We start from the raw sequence: 15,633 nt of genomic DNA, 5'->3' as shown, positions 1-15,633 counted from the left end.
AACAAGGAATCTGGTACGCCGTAACATGCGATGCGACAATTATTGTCCAAGATGTGGAGCACCAGAAGAGACCGTTACCCATGCTATCTTTAAGTGTCCACCGGCCTTACAAGCATGGGAGTTATCATCAACGCCATCGAGCCCTGAAATCTTCCCGGTACCAAGTATTTACTCTAATATGGACTATCTTTTTTGGAGAAAGAATGGTATTCAGGAGCCAGAAGACGATAGAGATCCTTATCCTTGGATAATTTGGTACATATGGAAAGCTAGAAATGATAAGTTGTTTAGAGGCATAAATAGAGATCCACTGGAACTAGTCAGGTATGCAGAGAGTGAGTGCCAAGCTTGGTACAACGCAAGAGACACTGAACCGGTATCGCAAGCTTGGTACAACGCAAGAGACACTGAACCGGTATCGCCACAGGTACAGACTAATGAAGAAACACAAGCCTTAAGCTTGGGTGATATTTGTATGGTGGATGGTTCATGGACCTCTACAGCTCAATTCAGTGGAATGAGATGGGTTTGGAAGGATACAATGGGGAAGATACAACTCATGGGATCAAGGAACTTGCAGAGGAGGGAGACAGCATTACACTCGGAATCTGGAAGCGCTACAGTGGGCAATGGAGAGCATGATACAGCACTCGTACTGTCAGAGGTTTGGGACGGACTGCAAGGACCTGATTGCGATGTTAGAACAGCCACAAGATTGGCCAAACTTCTCAACAGAGCTGGAGATCATTCAAACTCTTCGGTTGTGTTTTTCAGACTTCAAGATCAGCTACTTCTTAAGGATGCAGAATGAGATTGCGGATTCGCTAGCTAAGAATGCACGTTCTTTTTCATAGATCCTTATGTTTTATTGGTTGTTATATTTCGGTCTGGCTCCCCAGGCCACCTCAAATTTGAGTAATAGAATAGCCGTTTGCCGTCAAAAAAAAAATGATGTCAGTGATGATGAACATAAAATCTTATTTCACATATAGATATGAAATATATGGGAATCTAGACATTATTATTTTCTTATATGAGTTAGCCTTAACCGAAATCGACATTGCATTCGTTATCAAAAGGTTTTGTTGGTGTAGATAGGTTAAATAATTTTGCAAATTCGTCTTTGAAGTACATCTACAAAAAAAAGTAAATATAATGTAGTCTTTTATTTTTTTTTATAAAAATAGCTTTTTATTTTTGTTACAAATTGAAAATTTTACACCTCTTAAATAACGGCTATGGTATTCACCAAAATGTGTGTAGATATTTCTTTAGAAAAATTCTGAATGCTTTTGTCGGCCAAACAATGTAACAAATAAAATTATTTTAATTTTATATTTTATCAAAAAAGAGAAAATTTATTATTGCAAAATCTTTTTGCTAATAAGCGATGTTTGTCGGTGCTCCGTAACAAATTTATCAATATTATTATTCTTAAGTTACAATAAAATAAGATTCTCATCGTAGTACATCACTTCTTTTCTGCTTTTTTAATATTTTTGGGTGTAACATACAATAGCTTTGGAGTTTGGAGGACCATATCACAAATTATTTTATCATGTTTATTTTTCCCAGCCAAAATGATTTCAACTTTACGCAACCCTTTGACCATCATCCAACAAATCTAGCTCTTTTCATGATCTCTTCTCCGCTATGTTAGACATGCTGTAAAGAACAAACCCGATACTTGAATGCACAAATTCCTTCTTCGCACGTGCACATGAACATACATCTACTTTTATTTTCACGCACAAGAGAACGCTAATCTTGTCCGAGTCTCTTCGAACCCCTTACCAAAAATCCAATTTTGTCGGTTACCCTTATTCATGCCAATATATTATGCCTCACAAAACATGTAACTTCCCACTATTTCTTCTTAAGACCTCTCCCTCTATATATAATTGAACTCCCCAAATGCTAAGGTCCTACCATTAGTTTTTGATTTAAGAGAAAAGCTTACAAAACTAACATCTCTCTTACCTCAAATAGTTCACTTTACTCTTACGAAAATCTAATTTTCATTTTACATAAGATAGATTTGAAGTAACCAAACCTTGTATTTTGGTAATGTTGGGATGATTAAGTCCCAAGTATCACAATCTGTCTTACGATGGACCAAACATTATCTGGTTCAAAATTGTCGAACCTAGCCTTCTTGGAAGCCACTATTCTTCATGTTTCAGGCTCTGTGCACCAAACACGCTACTATACATCCCTTGTCTGATCTGCTAAATCAGCAGAAAGAATAACATAGCAAATCATATTCTCAGAATTGAAAAAGAATCAGACCGACGACAGTTGAATGTGTGCATAACGAAACACATATTTTATGAAAGAAAAACGTAAAGTACCAAAATATTAGCTGAGAATAGCAAAATACTACCCTTGTTCGAGTTGCCAGACGCTTGCGCCTACTTCTCCTATGTTTGAGAGAATCCTCTTTTTTTTTTTTGGAGCGAAGTTGAGAGAATCATAACAAAAAAAGAAGGAAAACTCAGATTAGATCAATCAAGTCTTAAAATTGTATGTATCCACACAAAATTAAAAGTCTTACGGTGGTATGTTCTTTCTTCTCGCCCAGTTTCTTGTTGTAGCCGGAGAAGCAAATAAAGATAAATCAAGCAAAGGTCCATGGAGATGAAAATATCAGAGAGAATTTTAGTTTGACACTATGAATGTCATAACCTTTATTAAGCTTTTCAAAAGCGTTTGATCCAAACTGGAACCAACCGTGGATAGCCTCACCGGCGACTTTGGTCAGCCACATAAGCCAGCCGGTGCCGACCTGCTGTGGGAAAAGCTTGGCTAGTGTCAAACTTTTAAGCATCTAATCCTATGAGAAGTCAGAGAAGCGATTTGTAAATTACCTCAACCGAAGGAACAATGGTTCAACAGAGATCCGAAGCCATGGAGATTTGGCGTTTTGGAAGTAACGACGGGTTGTGAGGATTCTATCTGACTTGAACCTAGCCACTATTATATAGCGAGGATGGGGAGGGTAAGGGAAGGTAAAGAGGTGTCGATCTGATGGCGTTAGTAAATTGAAGAAGCAGTAAATAATTTGTAACCGGTGAAAATTAATTCATCAAGAGGAAGAGGAAGCAAAAGAAGACGACGAAAAAGAGATTGTATCAGTGACACAGCAATATAATTGGTTCTGAATATTTCTGCTGATATGGTTCGTCTAAAATTGCTTCAATTTAGTTCCTTTTATATAGTAGCGATATATATATATATATATAGTTTATTGTGTCTCATTCTCATATGGATTAATCAAGTTATTCTTTCAACAGATAAATTAAATTAGCAGAACATATATAATAATTATGTAAGGATATAAGAAAGCTCGAAAGAGTATTGACATAGAAACGGAAAAGGCCAGTTTTGTGGTTGAAAAGAAAAAAGGTCAATTACTTTCCTTTATTCATAAGCTAAAAGATATTATTGAATTTAGCGTCCAAAGTAAGATAGAATGTCTCTTTCATCTTATTCAAATTAGTTAAAATCATCATTTTCTATCATACTTTCTCTGTGATCCTAACTTTGATGCATGTGAACAGTGATCTCACATGCCTTCTATGTTATCACACCCACCTATACATAATACACTCATGTACATCAACATTTAATATGATCTATCTTACATCCATTACCTTTTGTGTGTATATATAGTCTAGATCGATATAACTGACATACTTTAACGAATCGTTATAAACTAGACTCTATGGCGATTAAATAACGATCCAACGATATTAAACTACCCACCTAACTGACAAAAATCTTAAATGTGTACGATACACTTTCAGATTTTATCGACATTTCTCAACATTTGTCAATGAAAATTAAGAAAGGCAGCGGAAGTCAACACTACTAATAGATAGTGTACATATGTTTTGTCTCTGTTACGTATAAACTAATAACACAACAAAAAATGATGGCAAGATACGTACAAAATATTTAAACAGAAAACAAACACCTAAGAGTGTACCTTTAGCGTAGTGATAATTTATTATACTTCGTAGAAGAGTGTGTTTTCTTTTTCAACGTAGATAGAGACGTTTCTATCAAATCACGAGAGAATCTTGGTAATCCTAACCGGACAAAAATAGCAAACTTATAATATAGAAAATGATAAATTACTGCAAGTAAATGGTCTACTCCCTCCGTTTCATATTAAGTATCGTTTTATAGAATTTTTTGCGTTACAAAATAAGTGTCGTTTTCGATTTTCAATGCAAAATTTATTTTTCTATTGGTTGAAATATGGTTAGGTGTATAGGTAATAGTGTTTTTTTATAGGAAATGTACAAAATTAATTGTTTTCTTAATCCGTGTGCCGAAACCTAAAACGACACTTATAATGAAACAGGGGGAATATATAAATAATCCAAGCGGCTTGGTCAGTGACTAAGGACCCGACTGGTTTCAACGCAGCGGTTACGGTTGCGGGTGCGGAAGGTTGCGGATGCGGATGGTTGCAGTTTCAAGCGTTATTAAACGTTTTGTATGACTGGTACAACGTTTGAAAATTGTTGCGTTTGCGGAATATTTGTGACCGGTTGATTATAAGATATTGCAGCGGTTTAATAATAAATTATCCATATCAACATATTATAACATTAAAAAAATATAAAAACATACTATTTTAATAAAATATAATTATTATCAATATAATATGATTAATAAAAATATTATGTTTATTTATAAAAAAATTAAATTAGTTGAAAGTTATAATTTTAATAAAATTTGTTTTGAAGATTTATATTAAAAAAAATATTTTTTATTTCGCTTTATATATGTGTATATCTTTATATATGTGTGTATATAAATGTTTAAAAATTCTAATAAATAGTTAGTTTAAAGCTTTTAGAAAGCAAAATATGATACTGTTTGTGAATTTTAATTAATATATAAAATATGTATATATTTTTATTTATAATATTTTCATTTTAAAATTTTAATTTTAAAATATTTTTGAAAATAATTTTATATTTATTTTTCCACCCGCAACCGCAAACACTAGCTGGAACCAGCTTTTGATTTTAAGAGGTTTGGAGCGGTCTAGAGCGATTTGTAACGGTTTGTATGATTGTTTCGAAACGTTGTCAACCTCTACCAACCGCAAAAGTTGCGTTTGCGGGTCGTAACGGGAAAACCAGTCAAACCCTAAGTGGTAGTTGGATAGGGACTTGGGAAAAGAGGATTGCATTCTGAACTTGTGGTGCTTCTGAGTTCGATTCTACGAACTAAGTCGTCGTTTTGTTTGGGCCATTTAAATTCTTAGGCTTCCGCTCAAATGCTTAATTTGTGGTGCATTTTTGCATGGCTATGATCAAGTGGTATTCAAGATTCAGGAATATACTAAAACATTTTTTCCAGATTGAGTTTCTCTTGAAACAAAATCATACCTATGTAGAAATGTAGATTTGACCTTCGGCTCAAACAATTTAGTTTGTAGTCCGGTAACATGCAATTCAGCTACCGTCTGATATTAGTTGAAAAGTCTAAATTCGTATTAGCATAAATCCACACTATAGAACTAAATGTGTTTTTATCAAGACCTGTCAAATTAACTGATAGGATGCTCATTCTTAAGAGCAGTTGACATTGAGTCCATAACTTCAGTTTTTAAGAGTTAGTGATCGGATACTCGATCGGTGCTAACCTAACAAAATAGAACTTGGAATAACCAAATTGATTAGACGATGAAGAATCTCAATAGAAGTAGAGAACAAACACACCATAACCATATTTGAATGATAGAACTTTAAATATATTACAGATATCAAATTTTAATTAATTTTGTAACATTCGATCGGAAATTTTTCTAGAAAGTTATTTTGATGAACTAAACAAATCAGTACAATCTCTTTTTAACCAATGAAAAAATAAAATAAAGTGCTGATCTTAGTACAATTCTTGGTGCCTTTTGGTGCTTATTGACGTGCCCTTTACACAAACGTAACAAGCAAATAGTGTGAATGGTGGCAGCAAATGCATTTGTTAGATTCGTTGTAGATCACATTTTTATCACCATCTGTCACCAAAAGTATAACACTTTTTCCAGTACTATTTTAAACCAGAGAGAATCTAGACCTAAATTCTCGGGATTTTATCTCAATCAACAACTGAAGTTAAGCAGATATACCATAATATAACTTCTTGTTCAGAGAAAAGTTTAAAATCAGATAGCTACCCACTTTTACCAGTAAGCACGGACGAATAAGTAAGTATAAGTTAAGCAAACACTCTTATGGAGCATTATTGAATCTTATCTCATACTCAATCATTATGTTCCCCATCTTCTACTTTCTCCTTCTACCATTCTTGTTTCTTCCATTTCTTCCTCTTTGAGTTTAGTTTCAATTTCAGTGTAATTACAATCATTGACTATTAGTAATATAGTTTGGCGAACATATGTCTCTATTGGACAATAAAGATCATTACAAAATCTTTTCATGTTCAGGCATGATTTTTCCAAGAACTTATTATCTGTTTATAATAATGTTTTTTTTTATTTAGCACTAAGGAGGAATTACGAACTTAAACAATTAACATCAAAACGCATACAAATGTTTTGAGTTATATTTTCATTTTATTCATTTCAAACCATTCATTGATTCTTCTTTTTGGGTCAACATAAGCTTTTTATAGATAACTACTCTCCAACCCTGGGGGTAAACGTTCCACAAGAGATGATAACAAAGCCTAACCGACTAAAAGAACAGCTATTACACTTGCAAAACGGTAAACAAAGTAGGAAACGATAGATGCAACCATAATGTCAATGTTTTGCTGAAAAGCAGAATGATGCTAAGGTGGATAGAGATCGTAATTGATGCTCCAGTGACCGAGGTCAAACAACAAATGATGCTCCAGTGACCGAGGTCAAACAACAAATGAGTCGGGAAACACAAGCAGGATAACAAGTAGTGATTCAGCATCCATAACAGGGGCGACAAAGCTCAGAACTATTGAACAATTTGATAAGTCAAACACTATGCCAAAAAAAATCAACTGCCATACGCAGTCTGCCATAAAGCTGATATGGACTTTTCAAGCGTCCAAGTTTCAAATCAAAGTAATATTTTAGATGTCAATTCATTTTTAAGTGTTTCAATTCAAAGAGAATTCATGTTCATAATTAAGCTAAATGCATTTAATGTAATGAAGTGATTTGATTAAGCTAACAAGACTTTAACACAATTAACTAGCAACTTTCAAGCAAATGGATAAAAGAAGAATCATGGGTATAGGAATTTGATTTCAAATGACTAAGATTCAATCTAAAATGGCAAAGTTTCAATCAACACATTCCCCTAAGTCTTGATAACAATTCTAAGCAAGTTCTTTATCAAGACAAAAGCTCATTTACTCTCATTGATCAATCATCAAATATTTTGGTTTGTGTCAATCAAGCAATCATTAAGAACAGATCATTCAACTTTCTAAACTCTCCTAACATCAAATCCCTTTAGTAGGGTAAGCTAAAGCATGTTGAGTTAGCTCAGACATTTCATCGAACACCTTCCGGGCAATGAAATGTCTAGGTTTCTAATCTAAAATGGTCAACTCTAGATTAGTATTAAGATCACTCAATCAAGCAAGGAAACATATTAATCCACTCTAAACATTCTAAATCATCACTTAATCATCCTAATCATCCTAACCCATGAATTCAAAGATGACTACTCACTCATTATCATGGTAGACACTAAAGCAATCAAGCAAACACAAAAGATAATTATCAAGATTAGATCTTTCACCTAAAAGTGGCTTTTTGATTAGATAGAAAACAAGATAAGTCCTAATTTTAGGTTTAGAGAGTATTTATAGAACTTGTAAAACCTAATGGGCTGATTCAATACCTCAAATGGTGATTGCCCTTGCAGGATCAACGTTGGTGTCCTATTGATGAGATAACAAGCTGTAGCAACCGCATCACTCCAAAACTTCGTAGGCACATTGGATTGAAACATCATGGACCTGGCTACTTCCATCAGATGCTTGTTCTTCCTTTCAGCCACTCATTCAGCCACTCCATTCTGTTGTGGAGTATATGGACAGCTTGTCTGATGTAGGATTCCATGTTTAGATAGATGACTCTTGAATGCTTGTCCCGTGTACTCTCCTCCATTATCTGATCTGAAAATCTTTATCTTGGCATTGTAATGGTTAGTTACAAAGGATTGAAAGTTCTTAAATGCATCAAGTACCCTATCTTTGGTTGGGATTAAGGTTAACCAGGTGTATTTGGATTTTTCATCAATGAAAGTTACATAATACTTATGGTTTTCTCTAGATAGTGTAACTTTCATTATCTAACTTTCATTGATGAAAAATCCAAATACATCTGGTTAACCTTAATCTCAACCAAAGATAGGGTACTTGATGCATTTAAGAACTTTCAATCCTTTGTAACTAACCATTACAATGCCAAGATTAAGATTTTCAGATCAGATAATGGAGGAGAGTACACTGGACAAGCATTCAAGAGTCGTCTATCTAAACATGGAATCCTACATCAGACAAACTGTCCATATACTCCACAACAGAATGGAGTGGCTGAAGGAAGAACAAGCATCTGATGGAAGTAGCCAGGTCCATGATGTTTCAATCCAATGTGCCTAAGAAGTTTTGGAGTGATGCGGTTGCTACAGCTTGTTATCTCATCAATAGGACACCAACGTTGATCCTGAAAGAACCCAAATAAAACATAAATTTTCGATCAGAAAAAGATAAACACGCGCGGGTCGTTGAGGCCGCTCCGTCAGGTCGCTCTGCTTCCAGAGCGGGTTCGCCACCTCGCTCTGGGACTCCGCTCCAAATGCATGCTTCATTTCTTCATATTGTGCGCGGGTTGCTGACCTCGCTCCGTCATGGTCGCTCCGGCTCTCGAAAGTCGTCGACGAAAAGTTGAGTTCAAAGCGGGTGTCTCACCTCGCTCCGGGGCATCGCAATGCATGCTATGTTTTTTCATTTTGCGCGCGGGTTGCTGACCTCGCTCCGGTATATTGGGTTCAGAGCGGGTGCCTCACCCCGCGGCGTAACCTCGCTCCATCCTTCGTCGTATCTGGAGCGGGTTCGGTAGGTCGGTGTGGAAACCTGCTCCGGTGCTCTACTCGCCCAAACAACACTTTACACCTTCTTTTTGATCCCAAACTCCTCCAAATACCTTCAAGAACTCAAATGGACACTCCAACATCTGATAAAGACTTATGCAATACAAAAAAAACCTAAAATGCACAGTTCCTAATCTAAATGAACAAATTATGCAAGAATGAATGATTAAAACAATGCATGCATGATATCAAAAGCCACTCAGTTAATAAAGTGTGAAAATGAAACAAAATGTAAAGGTAGGATTGGAAATTTAGATAAAGAGTAAGAAACAAAGCAACCTATAGAAAACTTTTTTAAAAAAAATGTCTCAAAGCGTCACAATCAAATAATTTTCAAATGTAAATCAAATAACTATTTTAAATTGAACAATATCTTTCACCTATAATTTTTTCACTAAAAAAATAAGATTCATAAAAAATAGACTTAAACAAAACATAAAATCAAAACCGGCAGAATAAATTGATATCTCCAGAGAAGAGGCCCTATAAAACGGAAACAGAGACATAGAAAAAACAACTCCACCCCCAAATCTCTTACAACTATATCTCTATATATATTTTTCTACATATATTTTCTTAAAGAAGTGTTTAAAGCCACAACACGAAAGCAATGTCTTCTTTCCTTTTACATCGGTTATATGCCCGATGGATGAGCGAATTCTCATTAGCACTACTTAGTGTCTTTCACTGGAACCACTACAAAACTCAATGACCGCATTAGCAGGAGCTCTAGTCTTAAGAATCATTTCCTCAAACTCATCTTCTGGGTTTGATAACGCAACAATCGCTCCTCCTGCTCCAATGGATGCTTCATCCTCATGTATCACCACTGTTCTTATTACTATATTCAGATCAAACGTACCATTATACGAGAAATACCCTATTGACCCCGAGTAAAGTCCTCTCGAACAGTTCTCAAGCGAATCAAGAATCTCAACGGATCTTAGTTTCGGAGCACCGGTCATTGAACCGCCAGGGAAAGCTGCTCTCACACATTCCACTGGACTAATGTCTGTTTTCTTCAATCCACGGACGGTGCTCACCATAGTGTGTACCGTTGTGTATGTCTCCACGTCCATGAGGTTAGGCACATGGACTGAGCCAGGCTCACAGACACGGCCGAGATCGTTCCTCAAAAGGTCGACGATCATCAGATTCTCAGCTTGATTCTTCTCACTGATTACATGACAAAAAGGTTAAATCAATGTTTAAAAGCAAAGATTCTATAGAACAAAGAGTAGTGTGTTTGGTGTTTACCTGAGTTTCAATTCAAATTTTAATAGTTCATCTTCTTCGGGTGTGGAGCCACGAGCTATCGTACCCTTAATGGGCTTTGCTTCTAGCATCCCATTTCTATCCAGCAGAAGAAACCTTTCAGGAGACGAGCAGCACAAAGACAAATTTGCATTTGAGAAGTTGAGAAAGGCTGCATATGGTGCTGGGTTCTTCTCTCTCAGGTGGAGATAAAGTCCCAAAGGATCAGTGTTCTCTATTCTCCATCTGTTCTGTGTAGTTAGACAAAGCTCGTAGCTCTCCCCGTCTTTGATATACTGCATACACCTCTCCACATCGTTGATATACTGCTCTCGTGATTTGTCAGGGACAAAACTTGCTTTGCGTTGCGATGAATCTATAGCAGGAAGAGTTTGATCCTTCCACTTTCTTGTGGGCGAAACACTCATGGTGATGAGCTTCTCTTCAGTATCATTCAGGAAAGAGGTCTCTGCAGTGTCCAATTCGTGGAGAGATAATACATAAACGTCATCAAGTTGATGATCAATGGCGATGACATTATCCGCCAAGAAGAAACATGCATCTGGAGCTTTGGATTTGTGCCGATTAATAGGCATTCCACATTCTACTTTAATATCATATCTGCAAATACAAGAAAAGGTAAATAAACATTCATTAGGCATTAGGACCAAACTGTATTGGTTATGAAAAAAGGGTTTAGTCTAAATGATGTAACACGTACCCAATACAACCTACGTATCCACCACAAAAATCAAAAGGCAACCCTTTGAAGTCCTTCTCTTCATAAGAGAGAGATGAAAGCTCCTGGTAAATACAATTTTAATGATTTTACAGCAGAAATATATCAACTCTACTAGACAAGCTATCAAGTAAAAGGAAAAAAAAAAAGGTCTTTCGTCATACCTTACGTAGAAAATCAAGAAAGCCTTCTTCCAAGAATCGTTTCTCAGTAGAACCGTGAGCATCTTCAATCAGAAGGTGTCCACCATGTTTAGATGTTATCTCGCTGAAAGTCATAAAAGTTCATTGTGAGGGTTATTAATGCAGCCATATCAACATAGTCCCGTAACGACCCAAGCACATAAGGTACATTAAGAAAACATTTGCAGGCGGAAGGGTTATGGCGCTCAAGTAAAAAAGAGCATAAACCTTTACGCCGATAGAAGAAAGAGTAGGTCATGCGTTAAAACCTTTGATCAGATAAACTAAATGTCAATTGCTTCCAGAGGGATCCGCCTTTGCCGCCCATGAAAGAAAATCGCCCTCTAGCCTGGAACAATGTAATTGTGAAGACCATTCCTTAGAATCAAGTAGATAATTTCAGGAGAAGACTACCAACCTTGTCACTAGAAGAAGTATCCAGCCAAAAAGCATCATTCCCTCTATTCTTGCCATATAATTCCATGAATATATTCCTTGCTCCACCAACTTTATGTACAAGACGTTCAAGTTTCTTCCATTTCAACCTCAGCAATTTTGTATCAGGTTTGGCGTATGCTAAATCCACCAGATTGAATACGTCTACACCATTTTTCTTGGCAGTAGAGAGAGAGTTACTAGAGTTGTTATTATTATAGCTCGAACCATTTCCTGTATTTCTAGTTCTGGAAAGTTCTTTCAGCAATTGACAGGCACTTGGCACCTGCATGTTTGCTAAAGAATATTTATTATTCAGGAGAAGCTCTAAGACAGTTAACTTATAGAGTAAAATATTACTAATGAAACAATTAAGCTTTAGAGAGCTCACCAGTCTCATTAATCATTCTTCGACGCAAGGATGGAGATTTGTAGCGACTCCAATAATCCACAGTCACGTCTTTGAAATTCTTGAATATTTGGCTTCCATAAGTGGTGGCAATACTCTCTGGATGAAACTAAAAGCATAATGCATATCAGAGACAGTAGAGCAACGAAGGAAACTAAGACTAAATATGATCATAAACATCAAACCTGCAAACCATAATGAGGAAAAGTAGAATGCATGATGCCCATAAGAATGTGTCTATCTTGTTTTCCATCAACATGGGGGGAAGGCCAATAACTTTGGTTTTCCAACGTTTCCGGAACAGAGATGACAGATGCGTTCCTTGATGGGCTCAAAGAGGTATTCACAGGAGTAGAGAACTTCTTCTCAGAGAAAGAGCCTGTGTCATCATAAACCGTCCAAGCTATTGGTATGAGTTCCTTTGGCAGTGATTCCTTATCTATGATCAGTGAATGGTATCTAACAACCTGCGGAGAAACCCAACACACAAATTTGAAACTGGTATCTAGAGAGAACAATGAATGTTGCATTTACGAAGTAGATGGACCTGCCTTGAAATCAGAGTTTCTCCCGGATGGAATATCAGAAAACAATATGTTCCCATCATGTTCAATCCCACTACATGAAAGCAGATGAAAAAGTTGAGTAGCATATTTAGAAGACATTGAGAAATAAGAAATAGAGCAGATATGACTGACCAAATATCAACAATTTTAGAATTGTTTCACTTAACAAAAAATCACTTGAAGAAAATAAGGCAAATAAAGAGCATTAAAGATTCATGTATACTCGATACCTTAATCGTCCATGGACTGGTTCCGGGGCATGCACCACATGAGCTCCATGGACATAACCTAGTGCCTGTCAAAGCATGTTGGCTTGGTTGGTTCAGAAATTCCAGAGAGAGAGAGAGAGAGAGAGAGATAAACTAGTCATTTTCATGACTATGCAAGAACTAAGCCAAGAGAAATTAGCAAGTATGAATAGGACAGAAGTACCTGATGGCCAAGGCAAACGCCTAGAATTGGAATATCACGACATTCAAGCAAAAGGCGAAGACATATTCCTGGAGAGCCATAGTCATGTTCAAGATGAGACAAACACAGGTGGGAAAGCAAAAACTCAACAAAAGCTAGGCTGGATACTACCTATATCAGCTGGGCACATGGGAGAACCAGGTCCAGGCGATATAACAATATTATCGAAAGCAGCGTCTTCATATAAGTAACGGTAAGCTTCTTCCCACGTCCACTCATCGTTCCGAATAACCACAGGAGGCACTACAACGGGAAACAAACAAAATGTTGAAAACACACAGAATCAATGTATAGAGAGAGAGTGTGACAAATAAAAATATAAGAAGGTACCTCCATTAATAGTACTGAGTGCCTGATATATATTAAATGTGTAGCTATCGTAATTATCAATCAACAAAGTTCTCACAAAGCCAAGCCTCTCCACAGGCTCTCTTCTCGGTAGAAGACTCTTCTTAGCGATAGACGAAGAATCCTCCAAGTGCCCTGGCACAATATGCGTTGACGCAAAAACCTTCTTCGTATTAAAGTATTTTCTCTTCTTCCAAGTCTCATCAAACCTAACCGGTTCACGAGATAAGAACCGGTTTGCAACGGGAGATCTCATAACACAGTCGCTTGGACATGCAAGCTCTGAGGAGGTAGAGCATAACGAAAAATTCATGTTCGTCGCTCCTGAAAGCAACAGTGATGGATCTGAGAGTGTGAAATTAACAAACTCGAAAGGTTCCATTTCTGTAAACATCAATCAATCAGTCTCTAACAGAACGGAAAGATTCGAATATTCCCCGATTCGAATCTTACACGATATATCTAGTCCACCATTGGGCTAATACGATCAATCTCTCAAGCTCGATTCCTCTCTAACGATCTATGAAACCGTCAACACAAAACATCTAGATAAGGATAATGGGAGAGCTTACGTTTTAGAAACGAACACGGGAGATAAGAGAGATTCGAGAAGCAACGAACGAATCGTATTGATAAGAATGATGATGGAAGAAGCTCGCTCGCTTGCTGAATGGAGAGGAATGAGATTGAATGAATGGTGCACAGAACGAGGAAGAGAAATCAAAGGGTGGTGGAAGCTTTTTAGTAACCTTTTAAAATTTAAATTATAAACGAAAAGAAAATGGTAGATTTTAAATAACTAGACACTAGTTTTAAATTAATAGAAGAAATTGTTTAAAAATTAAAATACATTTGGTTTCCACTTTTCAAACAATGCAATTAATCAAAAATAGCAAATATTTGGATTTAGAAATTAGCGATTATTGTTTAGGATTTAGTTATTTATGGGATGGAGTTGTGTTTATAAGTTTCTATAAATATTAAATGATTATTATTAAACTTTTATTTAAATTATTTACGAAAGTTAATTTATCCTTTTATATTATTAACAAAAAGAAAGTGGTAGATTTTAGAGAAATTGCCGAAATACTATCATTTTCATGTTCAGATTAATCTAGATTTAGGGTTTAGAATTGAGGGATTGAGTAAAATTTTTAAAATGTGAAATTTAGAATTCTATTAAATAAGTAGTAGATTTTAAATAACTCGACATTAGTTTTAATAGGAGAAATCGTTTAAAATACATTTTAGTTATCCTTTTTCAAAAATAAAATTAATTAAGAATATCTAACACCTGCCTTTAGAAATTAGTGATTATTGCTTAGGGTTTAATATTTATGGAAATAGTTGAATTTATAAACTTCTATAAATATTTTATAAATTATTACTATTAGACATTTATAAAATATTTAGCATAATTTATTTAATATTTTTATCATAAATTTAAGATATTTATGAAAATAATCATTTAAAAATAAAAAATGGTATCAAACTTGTGATAAAATTGAAATTGTCTCTTTTAATAGCCTTATATTCACTATATTAAAATGCAAATTTTTTTTTCAAGATTGTATTTAGGGAGTTTGAAGTAATTTATATTAAGTCACTTTACACTCTTTCAATGTAAAGTTAGAGTTCTCCCATTTTAGTTTTTTTTTTTTTTTTTTTTGACGTTGAACGGTCATTCTATTACTCAAGCTTGAGATGGTCTGGATAACCAGACCGGAATAGAACAACCAATGAAAAGTAACTCCTTACGAAAGGTCTTAACAGTTTTAGCTAGAAAATCAGAAAACTGGTTGCGCACTCGTGGCACATGGATGATTTTGAAGTCCGGGAAACAAATCTGCAGCGTCTCTATCTTCTCCAATTCTGACGCGAAGCTTGGCCACTCATGGGGTTCCTTTATCATTGCTATCAGCTCCTTGCAGTCTGTTCCAAAGCTCTGGTATGGCGAGTGTTTAAGCATATTCTCCATCGCCCATCGCAGTGCTTCTACCTCTGAATGCAATGCTGATTCACATCTAGTGAAATTCTGTGTCCCCATAAGTTGTATGTTCTCCCCACTATCCATCCAGACCCATCCACATCCACTAAAGCGATCAGA

The 15,633-nt window shown here is 35.8% G+C and overlaps 1 protein-coding gene across 1 annotated transcript; it reads right to left on the bottom strand.

Moving 5' to 3' along the window:
- Positions 1 to 9,627: 9,627 nt before the first annotated feature.
- LOC106342877 (aminodeoxychorismate synthase, chloroplastic-like) lies at positions 9,628 to 14,250 on the bottom strand. Its single transcript, XM_013781933.1, has 14 exons — positions 14,099 to 14,250; positions 13,509 to 13,850; positions 13,290 to 13,421; positions 13,140 to 13,207; positions 12,938 to 13,002; positions 12,693 to 12,759; positions 12,327 to 12,608; positions 12,124 to 12,250; positions 11,716 to 12,029; positions 11,567 to 11,646; positions 11,280 to 11,382; positions 11,098 to 11,180; positions 10,380 to 10,997; positions 9,628 to 10,298 (listed from the first exon to the last, which is right to left on the bottom strand). The coding sequence occupies exons 2-14, from the start codon at positions 13,837 to 13,839 to the stop codon at positions 9,797 to 9,799; spliced, it is 2,772 nt and encodes a 923-aa protein (XP_013637387.1). The 5' UTR covers positions 13,840 to 13,850; positions 14,099 to 14,250; the 3' UTR covers positions 9,628 to 9,796.
- Positions 14,251 to 15,633: the final 1,383 nt, after the last annotated feature.

The sequence above is a fragment of the Brassica oleracea genome, chromosome C4 (assembly GCF_000695525.1).
Source record: "Brassica oleracea var. oleracea cultivar TO1000 chromosome C4, BOL, whole genome shotgun sequence".
Lineage (NCBI taxonomy): Eukaryota > Viridiplantae > Streptophyta > Magnoliopsida > Brassicales > Brassicaceae > Brassica > Brassica oleracea.
The sequence above is the reverse complement of the archived record's forward strand: the minus strand, read 5'-3'. Positions and strand labels throughout refer to the sequence as shown.